Raw genomic sequence first — 14,804 nt, forward strand, 5'->3', positions numbered from 1 at the left:
TGTGATTCTACCTCCTGGGATGATTTCTGTGTTAGTACCATGACTATATCCACATACCCGGTGTGAACCAGCATCCTCACCTAAGGGATAAACAGTCAGAGAGAAGCCACCACCTCTCAGAACATGCCCAGTGAAGGGATCCAAGGGTCTGCTTTGAGGGAGGAAGGAAGCTTTGGCTGCAAGCTCCCTTTGGGGCAGACCCCTCTTATGAGCTGCTACTGCTGACATTTATCACCACCTAGTAGCCGGTCACCCTCTTGGGCAGCAGCTCTCCATCCCTTAAAGGAAGCAGTATGATTTCCAACTGTGCAACACTTTTCTGATCTTGGATTTAATTCAATTTAACATGCATTTATTAGTCACCTACTATGGGCCGGCACTGTGCTGGGTGTATAAGGAGAAGAATGTTCTAGGCTCTAAAAATCTCAACTTGACAATATTACTCATATTTGAAGGGAGAAAAATAAAATTCAATTCATGGAAAACATTGAGATAGATTTTTATTTTTAAAATGATCAATTTTAAGAATACTAAAAAGTATTAAAAACTTAAAAAATCCTAGCTTCCCCAGTGCCTGGCCCATAGTAGATACTTCATGTTTCTTAAACTGAGTAGACTTTTTCCTTCTGGACCACACTCTGCAGCTTCCCACAAAGTACCCAAGTATCCAGCATCCTCATTTCAAAACTGACGAGGTAAAAGGGGTCTTCTGGAATAGAGAAAATGGGGCCCCTGAATTTAAGAAATTAAATGTCCTTGCCCATGAGTCTTAGTTGGTGTATCTTGGCCCATCACACACAGCTGGGGCCCAGAAAATGTTGGATTGTATTCAGGATTCTGAGCATACTAATAACTAATTCTGTACATAACTAATAATACAATTAATTATGGACATCCATAACTAATATTAGAAATACCAAGGATTTTTATTATCTAATAAAATTCTCCAAATATCTGGATTGACTAATAAAGAAAATCAAAGAGCATATCTGTACCCCATGTGGGTGAGCTTAGAGGAGAGAGGGAAGGACCAACCTTTGGGTTGGGCCCAGTTGGGTCGGCAAAATTGCCATCATCTTAAGAACATCTTCAAGCCAAGGCACTTGGATACTGGATTCACATTAATTCCTGGTCCTCAGCCCCTAAAGAGCCTTTTAGTTCTGATTACCCCAATTGACAATGATCTCAATGACACTAGTAGTGGCTGCACTGCCCTACCCTCGCCTAACTCCCTGACTACTCTCCACTCTCAAAGAGCAAAGAGACAGATATAAAGAAAAAGATGTAAAAAATTTCTGGGATGCTGGCACCAGCAGCATCTCTTTGCCACCCTTCTCACAATAGATGTTGCAAGGTAAATGTGGGGTAGGTTTGGAGTATGAGTCTGTCACTATTTACCCAGGTGATTTCAGAGAAGACAATGGACCTCAGTTTCCTCATCCACAAAGTGAGGGACTGGACTCACTGGCTTCAAAGGTTTTTTCTAGCTCTGAATCTATGACATGAATTATCACCAAATACGTCATGACCAATATCTACCTGGGGCATGTGCAGAATAGTAAAGATCTCACGCAATAAAAAGGAACCTATGGGCCTCTATTCCTGAGCAGTAAGGGCCTCTGTGGCTTTCCATCTTGGGAGACACATCCCCAGGGACAGAGACAGACAGGCTGTGGAGAAGGGAATGGCCTCGCTGCTCTGTCTCCCCTCTGCCTTTGTGATGGGACCTTGTGGGGAGGGGAGGAAATGCCACTTGATTCAAAGGTTAATCATAATTCACGTCCGGCTTACTATCACTCAATAACCATCAAAGTCTGAAACTCCAAATAGCGTTCTCGGCCTTCAAGGATCAGAACCATTATACTCTCTGTAGAAGGCTTTATTGAATTTCCCAGGAAGCTTTAGTTGACTGAACAGGTCAAGAACTGTGGCTCAGAGTTTTCTTTCTTCTTAGAAACTCATAAAGCCGTCTCTCCGCCCGGTGACGATGCTGCATGAGAGACTTGGCTCAGCCTGGGGTCAGGGCCAATGACCTCCCGGGAAGGGGTCAGCCCATTTGGAAGCCCCACTCCAGAATACCATTAACTTACATGTACAAGCTGCTCCTGGGTGTCAAACTCCCTGGCGCAGCCCTCCCAGTGACAATTTGTCTCGTAGACCACTTCGGGCTCTTGCTTGTTTTCATCTTTGTCCCCTTCCTCCTTGACGAGGGTCATTCCTTCGGGTTGTTCCTGAAAGGCAGAGGGTGGAGGGGAGGGAGAAGAGAGGAGGAGGCTGGTCAGACAAGGGAGCAAGTGAAAGGAGGGCTTTGAGAGCAGAGGCTAATGGGGCAAAGGAAGGCCAACTGAGGAGGCAGCCCATTAGCTGGATGAAGAGAAAGCCCAGGGGCCCCAGACTAAGGAGATCTCTCCTTGAGGCTTTGCTGTCCTTTGAAATCCTATGTGAGTGACCCAGGCCAAATGTGAACTTTTCTGAACTTCAGATTTTTCATCTGTGAGTATAAGGTCTTTTTCTTCATGTTTTTAAAGGTTATTTTTGTTTCACAGATTATCAAGTAGAAATCACCTCATTTTACAGAGGAAGAAACAGAGGCATAGAGCTTGCTATCCAAGTCAGGAGCTGAACTCTTGGATACCACTTATAGTGGTTCTTCCTACCTACATTATACACCAAAGAATTCCAGAATTCAATAATTTGTTGACTTGTCATCAGTTGACTGGTATCTGGCAGCTCTTCTACCCTAGCTGAAGACTTTATGACCCTTGGAAATATTCCTTTGTTTTCATATTTTTAAATAAAGGATCTGATTCCAAATCCTGCCTCAGACATTTACCAGCAGTATCATCTTGGGCCTCTCTCAGGGTCAGTTTCCTCATATGTAAAACAAATGAATTGGATCCCAAATTGTTCTTGAATTTTTATTCTATGCTCCTCATATACTAGTTAATAGATGTGCAGTCATTCCAAGAATTTTCCACTTGGTATTAGAGAAGCCATAAGGAACACATGATCTACTGTTAATATTGCCCTCAGTGGTACAATTTCAGAACCCACAGTCAAAGGTTGACTAGCTGACCATGAGGAAGGGTTGCCATCATCCCTCAGTCTCCCCACACCTTTCCCAGCATCTCCCATGGAAATGGAGCAAACAACATTTTGGGATGGAGTGGGACCTTCCTCAGAGAGCTACCAAGGCCACTCTTTCCTCAGTGCCAGTCTGGAAAGAGATTCAAAAGCTCTTTACTCAAATCCAAACCAGAAATCCACGAAGGTTCACTAGAAAATTGAATCCAAGTCCATAAGTTAAATCCTGACTGTGAATGGATTTGGATCACATATCTGGGGCTGCTTCTGCATGGAATTCTAAGTGACAATCCCGGAGCTAAGTCTACTAAAACACTGGCTTTATCTTGGCCACTTCCAGTTTACTGGACCATCCTGATCTGACTGGTCTAGGGTTTGTACGTACATTGTCTGGGCAATGGCAGCTGCCATGTCCTACGATGACTAGGCTTAGCTCTGGCTTCACCTCTGAATCAGTGGTTTAGGCCAAGGTCAGAAAAAGAGATGAACACTAAACGAAAGCCTCAGTCCAGATCAATATGGATGAGGATGATTCTAGCACGCTCGGACACAGAGAGTGGATTCTATTCATTCATTCAATGGATTGTAGATAACCAAGCCCCGACTCCTCTCCATCTGGTGATGACTGGTACTCATTCCATTACCTAGAACATTCTCTTGTTAATGTCAGGAACTGACTGAATCTAGATTGTTCTTTGGCTCTGGGCCACAAGAAAACTAATGCCAAGTTCTGCATGAGCTGTTGAACATGTGAGTTGGGTGAAAGGAATTCCTGAAATGAATCCAGAGGCTCCCGGTCTGCTCTCTGGGGAGAAAGGGAAAAGCCCCCCTGGGAAGGGGACTCCAGAGGCTGTACCTGCAGACTTCCTGCCCCTGGGCTGGGCAGCTCTTCATCAGCTTTGATCTTGGATCGTTTATTGTGCATTGGATCCCCCGTGCTGCTCACTGCAGATTCACTCGTTGGTTTATTTTGCTGCTCAGGTTTCCAGTCCAAAAACAAAAATAAAGCCTCGATCAATATACAATCCCATAACCAGACCCACAATTCTATTTAAGCAGCTTTGCTCAGTTTGAAGGGCAACCTTAACTGCAGGGAGAACTCAACAATCTGGTTTAATAGACTAAAGGAAGCATTTGGATGATAATAGAAGGGGAAAAAAAAAGATCTTTTATCCTTTCATTCATGGATATAAACAAGCCTTCATCAATATGTAAAAAGGGCACTTGGGCTCTAAGTTTAACAGATCTCATGAAGAACAAGATCAAATGAAGAAAACACAACATGTTTAAGAAATCATCTGACCAGAATAGATTTTGCTAGCTATGCTGCCATCTTCTAGAAGGGATTCATGGTGCTATGAGAAGAAGAGCAGTCCACTCTAGAGTCTCCACCCCACCCTTGCTTTTGTTAGTCCCTGTGCCTGAGAACCTGGGAAAAAGTCCTCCTAGGAGGCTAAGGGAAATGGAGGGAAATACGGTTTCCCAATTCCTGATCTTCTATTAGGTTTGTAGATTATTTAAAGAGGGGACAGGACACCCTAACAGCAACATGGGGGGCTGATCAACCTTGATGGACTTGCTCATTCCATCAAGTGCAACAATCAGGGACAATTTTAGAGCACCTGCAACAGAGAATACCATCTGTATCCAAGAGAAAGAACTGTGGAGTTTGAACAAAGACCAAGGATTATTACCTTTAATTTAGGGAAAAAAAACCCTGATATCTTATTGTCTGATCTTGCTATCTCTTATACTTTATGTTTCTTCCTTAGGGATATGATTTCTCTCTCATGACATTCAACTTAGATCGGTGCATACCATGGGAACAATGCAAAGACTAACAGGCTGCCATCTGTGGGGGTGGGGGGGAGGGAAGCGAGATTAGGGGGAAAATTGTAAAATCCAAAATAAATAAATAAATAAATTTAAAGGTTAAAATAATAAAGAGGGGACAGGCCGCAGGCTGGGGTGCTATGTGATGTTCCATTGACCTTTGTTAGTACATTCTCCATTAAGCTATATTATTCAAGAAGTAGACTTTGTTGACTGCATGGGATTTGCTGCCCGGCATTATTAAGGAAAGGGTAATAGTTAGCTAGTATTTCTATGGCACTTGACAAATATTATCTTGTTAGAGCCTCAAACTAACCCTTGAAGTTAGGTTTTACAGATGCAGAAACTGAGGCAGTCAGGCATTCAGTGACTCGTCCATGGTCCCACAGCCATTGAGGCAGGATTTGATTTTGATTCTATGTATTGCACTCCATGTGCTGTGGCACTAGCCACTTCCGTGTCTAAGACAGCACCCTGGACTGGGTAAGAAGTCAATGCCCACTACCCAAGAGGCTGCTCTATTATCGACTTCAAAAGCCAACAGTGACTCCCTCTTACCTGTGGGGTCTCTGAGAGACCAGAGCTCACTTGAACAGGGTTCAGGACACTAGGGATGCCAGGAATGGGTCTCTGAGTAGGAAAGGTTGGGGCGGGGTGGATGAGTGGAGGACTGTGTCCAAATGCAGATCCCAAGCTTTGTTGCCGACTTAAAATCTGTTGATGCATATGCTGGAAAGAGACCGGAGTGGGAGGATAGGTGAAACTCAGTGCAGGGCTGTAGCAGGAGGAAGCAGACAACAAAAAACAGAGCATTACTTTGGTTGAAGTCAGAAGAATCTTGCCACATGGAGTGGCTTCTTCCCCTTCTCTCCCCCATGCCATTAGTCAAAGGTACCAATGGGACCAAGCTGGCAGAGCAATCAGCTCCCAGGATGATCACAGTCCATCCAAACATTCCCTATCAGCTAGACCACTGTTTGCCAACACACACACACACACACACACACACACACACACACACACACACACACACGACTAGCCTTCTAAAGAAGGCTCTGCAAAACCAAATAAAAGGCAAGGAGTTCAATAACAGCTATTTATTGCAATAACAAACTTTATATAAAAAGGGGACGGGTGACGACATGCTTTATAGGAAGTACTTTTCCCAGATCTGGAGCTCTACAGACTCTCATGGATGAAGCAATTCCTTTCATCACGGCTCAGGCTACACTCTTTCATACGTCTCTAGATCTTATTACAAGAGGAGAGAAAATCAATTGGTTGAATGTGTTTTGAACACCAAGCTTGTCATATCACTCATTTGTTTGTTAAGACGGAAGGCCCGGTTCATCCAGAATGTCACCTCTAGAATTTCCATCAGGGCCGTCTGCTCCTGAAAGCTGATGGATTAACCTCTCCCCTCGGAAATTGGTGATCAATGGGCTTTGATGCAGAAATATCCCAATGGGGAAGCACATCTCCTTCTTGCAGTTAAACAGCATTAAGTGTCTATTAACACCCATTATACATGCTAATACCTGTCATCGCTTCATTACGACCCCAACCCTGCCAGTCTCACCCAGCCTAGGGTGCAGTCCTGGTAAAATTGCCCTATAGATCACTCAGGGTAATGAACGCCAAACTGCTCTTTGTGTTGGACTTCAAAAAAGGAATTGTTCTGGATGAAATCCCCTTAGAAAACTATGAAATGTTCACATCATTTTTCACCAATGGCTTAAAATTACACCAAAAAACTACATAATTGCATTCATGCATCTCTCTTTCTTATAATGAATTAAAATAACCTCGAAAATTAAAATATTTTTTCTACTCCAGTGTAATACTGCGCAAGAACCAAGGTTCCTTGTAATGTCAAAGGTGGATTTCATGCAATTTTCAAGTCTAGGGCATTAATTATTCTTAACCGTTAAGCACATTAACCGATAATATTACAATTAAAAAAAATCCAACCATTTCAACCACTTTAAGGAATCATTCAAAAGACATTCTCTGTCCGTTAATGTAAGTGCACATTTGGCCCACTGGACGACAATCCGTAGAAAGACAGCGCCAATGTGATTATATTACTATTATTCAGTGAGAGAGCCCGGCAGTACAAAAGGCGACCAATTTAGGCCTGAATATCATTAAGAATATCCTCAGAGAATTTGACTAGTCTTTGAGGATCTCTCTTTTCATTTTGTATTGTATTTCTTTAATAAAGGGAGGCAGAAATGTGGTGAAAACAGTCCTTGTTTCCAGTAAGAGTTAGGGAGAAATCAGTAATAATATTCCGTTATTGTCGGGCCAGAGTTACTGCCAGTGTTTCTGTAAGCAACCATGAATGATTACCGGGAGACTCAGCGAAGGGAGCCACTATGGATGATTGATAGGACATTAATCAAAAGATGCATATCAGCCTCCGAATTTGTTCCCCAGCTTTCCCCTAATAGCTGATTTCATGTTCACTGAGCACTGTGCCAGTTTGTCCAATTTATTCTTCAGTGTACGAGCCATTCATCAAAGAACACAATGATTTAACACCCCCTGTCCTTCCAGTGAGCGAGCATTACTAAGTGTAACTACCTTATTCTGTTCATTAAAAAACAAACAAACAAAAAAGTAAACACCAAGCTGGAACCCTCCCACCCCCACCCCAATTACAATGTCACCCGAGTGAACGGAGAAGGATGGAACCAAGCTAGATGGGCCTCCATGCCATCAGTCCACGAAGGGGCTTTGAGACTGTGGATGCTTCTCATTCCAGGAGGTAGAAGGATCCCATCAGCAATTGGGGGCCCAATAAAGTAGAATTGAGGCATAGTATATACATGGAGGAATGGGGCTATTTGTTACACTCAACTCTAAAATAAAGTGGCATTATGGCCTGAAGAGAGAAGATGGAGGAGAGATGAGGAGGTAAGGAGGGGGAGAGGGGGAGAGGGGGAGAGGGGGAGAGAGAGAGAGAGAGAGAGAGAGAGAGAGAGAGAGAGAGAGAGAGAGAGAGAGAGAGAGAGAGAGAGAGAGAGAGAGAAAGAGAGGAGAGGCAGAAAGAGGGGAGAGACAGAGAGAGAGCAACAGCGAGAGAGAGAGAGAATTATTTTCTATTATATTAGGAAGATCCCTCTCAGCAATATTTTCAAACTAGCGATCCTCTGTGTCCTTCAAGAGTACATTTCCAATGTAAGAAGTGTAAGAAATTTTGGGTGAGAAAATGGAGCATTTTAAACTTTTGAATCTTTTCAACATTTATAAGTAAGAGATTTAGAAGTGAGGAGAACACACACCTAGGTAGTTCATGCACCCAACTCACCCATCCCATGTGGAAAGTTTACTCATAAAGGAAGGAATGTCTGTAAGGGACTGAAAAGGAGTATCAGGTAAATAAGATTTCCCATTGCACTAGGAGTCAAGAGATTTGGGTTCCGGCCTCAGCTCAGGAAAATAACAAATTCAGGTCTTCATCTCTTTTCCTCCAGACTGTTTGAAGAACCGGCTGATAGATCCTGCTGCCCCAGACTATCCCTTATTCAACCTCCACACGACTGCCCATGCTATCTTCCCAACACATTATTTTCATTGTACTCAGCTTTACTCAAAAACCCTGAGTAGCTTCTAATTGAAAAAGGAATAAAATATAAACTGCTAACACTGGCATTCAAGGCCCATTAACATCTGCTTCATTTTACTGTGTTTTGTAGATGTTACTTTTTTTACAGTTTTAAATTTAATTTAAATTTTGCAAATTTTTACAAATGGTGCAGCCCTATGTCATGTCATCCTCTTGGTACTCCCATCCATCCCTGTATCACCTTTTGAGAAGTCTCATAATATTTCAAACTTTTCATTATTATTATATAAATTATGGTGATCTGTGATCTCTGATGTTATTATTGTAATTGTTTTGGGGCACCTCGAACAACACTCATATAAGATGGTGAACTCAATCCCTGAATGCTGTGTGTATCCTGACTGCTCCAATGGCCAGCTGATTCTCTCCCTATTACCCAAGACGCAACAATACTGAAATGAGGCCAATTAAATAACCCTACAATGACCTCTGGGTGTTCAAGTGAAAGAAAGTCAACAACTTCATTGTGATCTAACCCATTGCCACAGCTACCCTAGCCTTCAGCAACCACCACCCTGATTGGTCAGCAGCCTCAAAAGCGAAACAAGACCCTCGATCAGCAAAAATCACAACTCACTGAAGGCTCATATGATGGCTAGTATTTTTTAAGCAATAAAATATTTTCTAATAAATGTGTACGTTACTTTTAAAGACATGCTATTGCTTCACATTTACTAGACTAAACATAACTTAAATGCCCTAGGAAACTAAAAATGGTGATTTGCTTTCCTGTGGGGGATCTGGAGCCAAGCCCGCACTACCTCCAAGGTCCTCTGTCTGCCTCCGGTTTCTCCCTTCTGTAATGGGACTTGTTGCTACATAAGAAGGAAGGCTGGGCAGCTGAGTCACCAGGGATGGAAGGGCAGCAGATCCTGCCAAGTGTTCTGAGGAGTTACCACCCTCACCTCCTGGTGCACCAGAGCCAGGACTTCTCTGCTACCTCCCCCCCCCCCCCCCCAGAGAAGTCATCCTGATGCTGCAGGAGAGCGTGAGCCTGGTGGGAACCAACCGCAGAAAGTGAGGTTCTCCACAAGGGACCACTGTTCCTGGGGACCTCTCCTTGTGCATGTGTGGGTACAGTCTTGTGTGCTTGCGTCACCGACCCAACAGCTGAGTGTGCCCAATGACTTCAGCACATGGAAAAGACGAACGATGTGGTGGCAAGTCAGTCAATGAACCTTAATGAAGACCCTACTAAGTGCTGGGGACATAAATGCACATTGGGAAAAGAAAGACAGGCATCCCCATCCTCAAGTCTACACCTAAAGTTCAATGATGTGGTAGTATATATTGGAAGACATTTTTAGACCATCCCTTAGGCTCTTCCACAGGTGGAGTAGACACCAGCATAGCACTTTCTGAGTAAGGTTGTTCCTCCCCAAATCCTGCTTCAACATGGTCACTCACTCTTGTCCCAAACCCTTTCCTGGGTCTCCACTGCCTCCCCAATTAAGTACAAGCCCTTGAATTGGATTTTCTACATTCTCCTATTTTTCTAACCTCTTTCTCAGAGATGCCTTGTATAAGTCACAGTCCATCTGAACTGGATTATACCCACTTTCCAGTCAGATCCTGCCCTCTTCTGCCTCCACATACCTGCTGCCTCTAGTCCCTGGCCCAGAGACATTTTTGTTTTTCAAATTCCAGGTCATGTGTCACTTTTTTCCCCGAGGTCCATTCTGTCTCCCCTCCATCCAGATGCAATTATTCCCTGCTCCTCAATGTTCCTGTTAGCTTTGTTTGGAAGTTTGGACACCTACCTGGCCAACCCATCACCATTTTCACCTGGCATAATGTGAATACTAGACCATAATCTCTTGGGGCCAAGAAATGGGTCATTTGGGTTTGTCCATGTCCATCTTTCTCTTTTCTAGAGCCATTTTATTCATAGGCATTAAATCCATGTCTGTTCATTTGAAAAGGTGGCTGTCCTGGTCACCTGCCTCAGAGAATGTAAGCTGCCTGAAGTAAAGGACTAGTTCTAGACTCAGAACAACACCAGGCCCATAGTAGGTGCTTTATGAGTCAATGCTTCATAATTGATCCAGCAAATATTTTCTGGATTTGGGTCTGAAGAGGGATCCCAAGAGAGAAGCATGACCTCTGGCCAACAGGGTAAATTCAGAACACTTAGGTAAGTCTTGGCTTTTACCTTCCTTGTGACCATCTGCTGAGGGGGTCTAAGTCCTACTGAAGGATCTGATAAGTGGGTACAATCATGCCCCAAAGAAAAAAAGGGATTTTCTCCCAAAAGTAGAATTTCTCCTGGTTACCTCTCAGTTCAATGGTCTCTAATGTCATCATTAGCCTTGATTTTCTTTCTTCTGCAGCTAATGGCCTGGGAGACCTGGAACAAGACCCTTGTTCCAAATGACCATTGATCCCTAACTCTTGGGGGGGGGGCAAGGGTGCTTCAATGACTTCTCAGATCCCTGCTACCTCTCAAATGGAATGACCTTCAACTCTGCCCCAGGCTTGGCAACCATTGTCTTTCCTCACATTTGTTCTTTTCTAGAAACAAATTTCACCAAATGGGCTCTTTAATGAGATGTAACCAAACATGAATTAATTGTAAAGTTTTCTTCTCTTTTCCTCTAAGGATCTATAGAAAATAGTATAGAATTTTTTTAAATCCCATATGTTTATTATCATAAACTATTGTAGGTCTATTAAGTCATTAAGAGATCAGGCAGAAGGCTATATTCCCAAGGGGGGAAAACAAATAAGAACAATATTCTAAGTAGATAGTTATGAAGTCAGAAGAAAATTATTTGAATTTCAATTTGCTCATTATCCCTTTAAGTAGCAGCAGGAGGAGTAAGAACATCTGGAGCAGAACAAACAAACAAATAAAAACTGTGACACATTAGTCCTGAGAAAACTCCTTAGGGATTCACTTGGGGCCAATTTACTCTTAGTTTACAGACACTTCTAACCAGTTCATGTCACATCAGAATTGAGAAGAAAAGGACATAGTCTTGAGGAGAGTGGCTAGCCAATAAGGCATCAAGATCAAATGATAGCTTACAGATCGAATTCAAGGGAGGATAAAGGGAGAAAAAGTGATCTAGGCATATATGCAAATATATCTGTATATGAATCTTTAGGTGATTCATAAAAACAAAAACTATAGAACAATACAGGACCATTTTGTGTTAGAGAAATAAGCCCTCCCTATCTCAGCAATCCCTGAGGGATATCACTGTGCTAACCTTCAGATAACCCAGAATCGAAACAAAAAGGATAAATTATATTACTAATTTTTCAGAAGGGATAAGCAATGTGTACGTTATTTAAAATTAAAAATTGACACAAACACAGATTTTTAAAAATTAGTGTAACAATATTTCACTCCTGGAGGAATATGTGACCTCCAATTACTCTGGAATAGTTGTGTTTGTCCATTGAGGAATGAATGAATTTTTCATGAACACTTCAGCCCTGCACTGCTGCCTCTTAGAGACCATGGAAAAGGTCAAGCTTGTTTGCAATCCAAGAGCACGCAGCCTTAGAGATGCCATACAACCTCACAAACACCACAGAACCTCACAAACACTCTGTATCTCCAGGAAACTGAGCCAGTTAATCTTTGGATGATGATATCAAACATGCCTTCATCAAACTGTAACTGCATCTCAGAAAGTTAGAACAAGTGTGGTGAAACATGGAGGTTTTCTTGGAATTGTGGGCATGGAGCTAAAGTCCTAGGTTCAAATCCTCCCCATGATGTTTATTCCCTGTGGAACCCAGGCAAGTCGTTTATCTCAGGTACCTCATCAGATGGTTGGCCAGAAAGTTCTCCAAGGAGAGCTTTTTCAACTGGAGGATTCCAGCATGATCGTGGCATGCATGTGGGAAGAGGGAGGCCCTATGGAAAGAAAAGGGTCCCTCCTGGGCCTGAAGTGATTAGCCATGGCTCTGTAAAGACTCTTCTCCTCACACCAAAGGGCTCTGTCTGCCTCAGGGGGTCTCATGGGGGAATCTGCCCACCTGCCAGACCAATGGCCTCATTATTAGAGGCCATGGGGAAGGTCAAGTTCTGGCCAGGCTCCAAGGAGGCACGGTACGAGGGGGCACCATCCCATCGACCTCGTCCTGGCTCCAAGGTCACACCATAATTGATCTTCAGAGATCATCAGCTCGAATTCGAAAGGAGCCAAGCTCTCAAAATCCCTTTGCTTTATGAGGTATGAGCTTCCTGGAGGACATATCACATCAGTTCATAAGCAGCAATCACTTCGGTGCCAGGCACCCAGGCCACAAGGATGCCAGCAGGCCAGTCCCTACTCTCTATTCTAAAGGGGAAAAATCCATGCTGCTGGGCAGCCTCGCTGAAGGAGATACCAGCTGAGCCCATGGAATGGAAGCTCTAGGAGGGCAAGGGCTGAGTTTGGTGATCTGGCCTTTCTGCCCCAGTCTGTGACTGGCATGGCGAGGGCTGTTTAAATAGAACTAGACAGTCATAGCAAACTGAAAACAAAAGGTCAGCTCCTGAGGAATTTTTTAAACAAAATAACAGCATAGTGTACAGGCAGGCCGTCTAGTCTAAGCAAATTTAATTTTGTGTGATCCTTCTTTCCATATGACTACAGACCTAACTTTTTAAAAGACATTAAAGTCAGAGAACAAATGGAGGGGGGCAGAGAAGACAAAGGATGCTTCAGGGCCACCAAGTTCCCACCCTGGGAGATGCTGGGTGACAGAGGAGGGGAGGGTGACTGCTGCCATGGCTGACTTCTCTGAAGCTCCCCCTGGCTTTGCCCGTCTGGAAAGCTGGAAGAAGAGCTAGTTGGGCAAGGTGCCGCCGCAAGGCCAGGAGGCCGTGGGATTTACGGGAGCGGCATGAAGAGAAAGCACCTAAGCACCTATCGTCACACATACTCTCTCTCTCTCTCTCTCTCGCTCTCTCTCTCTCTCACACACACACACACACACACACACACAAACACACACTCTCATATATACATACTTCCTCTCACACATACACTTCCTCTCACATACACAATCCAACACACATACACACTTCTCTTTCTCTCACACATACGTACTCTTACACACTCACGCACACACAAACACACATACACACACTTTCTCTCTCATACACACACACACACACACACACACACACACACACAGACACTCACTCACAAAATAGGCATTCCCATCCAAGCCACTCTTTGGGGTTATCTGGTGGCTACTTCACTGACAAGGTCACCAGGGTCTGCTCCCAGCAGTGGCTGTGACCACAACCAGCTGTGCTTTGCTTCAAACAATTCTTTCCAGTCTTCTATGGAACAGGAAAATGTCTCTCTTGTAGATTTATTTTTTTGCCCATACACACACACACACACACACACACACACATCTGTGTTTCTCATGAAGCTCTTTGCTTCCTGACACTCAGGTAGAACTCTTTGGAAGGCTCCAGCCCACGAATGGGATGACGGGCATAGGGGCTGGGGGGGAGGGTTGCGGAGACTGGCTGCCTAGGGTGGTGATGCCATGTTTCTCTGATGCTCTGGATGTATCTAGACTTGGCTTTTTCTCTCCATTCAAGGGAAGGCTGTATCTCTTTTATTTTACTGGGGGAGGTAGGCTAAGATAGAAAAGCTGAAAGAAAAGTTGAGGGCTTCTGTGGGCACAGTCTCTGGACAAATCAACAATCAGCATGAGGGGTCAGGCAAAAAAGTCCAAGGGAATCTCGGGATGGACTGAAGAGCAGGGACAATGAAGTCAATAGTCTCTCCATGCCCTGGTCAGGCCACAGCTGCGCTTGGCATGTTGGAGATCATCTGGAATACCTACCAGAAGATTGGTCATGTAGTCCAACCCCTTCAGTTTTACACAAGAGGAAACTGAGGCTCTAAGTGTAAGTGACTTGCTCAAGGTCACCTGGTGAACAGGTGAGTCTGGTTTGGATCTGAAGTTCCCAGATGCCAGATGTTGATCTGATGGGGGCTAAAGTTTAAGTCATCTGAGGATAAGCTCAAGGGACAGGGAAGATCATTCTGCAAAGAGAAGATACAGGAGGACATGACCCCACTGTCTCCAAGGATTATTGGGTGGAAAAAGACTCAGACTTAGGTTATTTCTTCCAAGAGGGCAGAACCCAGAGCAATGGAGAATGGGGGATGAGAAGAAGATGAAGAGGGGCCACCAGCCATTGAAGCCTCAGGAAAACTCCTTAAGAGGAGAGTTGCCCTCGATGGAGGCAGCTACTGGTGGAGATGCCCTGTCCCAAAGCAGATGGCTAACT

At 43.9% G+C, this 14,804-nt stretch overlaps 1 protein-coding gene across 6 annotated transcripts in view; it reads right to left on the reverse strand.

The window, feature by feature from the left end:
• Positions 1–14,804, reverse strand: part of GLI3 (GLI family zinc finger 3) — a 259,620-nt gene that overhangs the window by 51,847 nt on the left and 192,969 nt on the right. For all 6 annotated transcript variants that reach the window (XM_074199223.1, XM_074199222.1, XM_074199224.1 and 3 more), the window contains 3 exons: positions 5,476–5,692; positions 3,941–4,057; positions 2,091–2,231 (listed from right to left, as the gene is read on the reverse strand). In XM_074199223.1, coding sequence (XP_074055324.1) covers positions 2,091–2,231; positions 3,941–4,057; positions 5,476–5,692 — 475 coding nt within the window. The remainder of the gene's footprint in view (positions 1–2,090; positions 2,232–3,940; positions 4,058–5,475; positions 5,693–14,804) is intronic.

This window comes from Macrotis lagotis, chromosome 8 (assembly GCF_037893015.1).
Source record: "Macrotis lagotis isolate mMagLag1 chromosome 8, bilby.v1.9.chrom.fasta, whole genome shotgun sequence".
Taxonomy (NCBI): Eukaryota; Metazoa; Chordata; class Mammalia; order Peramelemorphia; family Peramelidae; genus Macrotis; species Macrotis lagotis.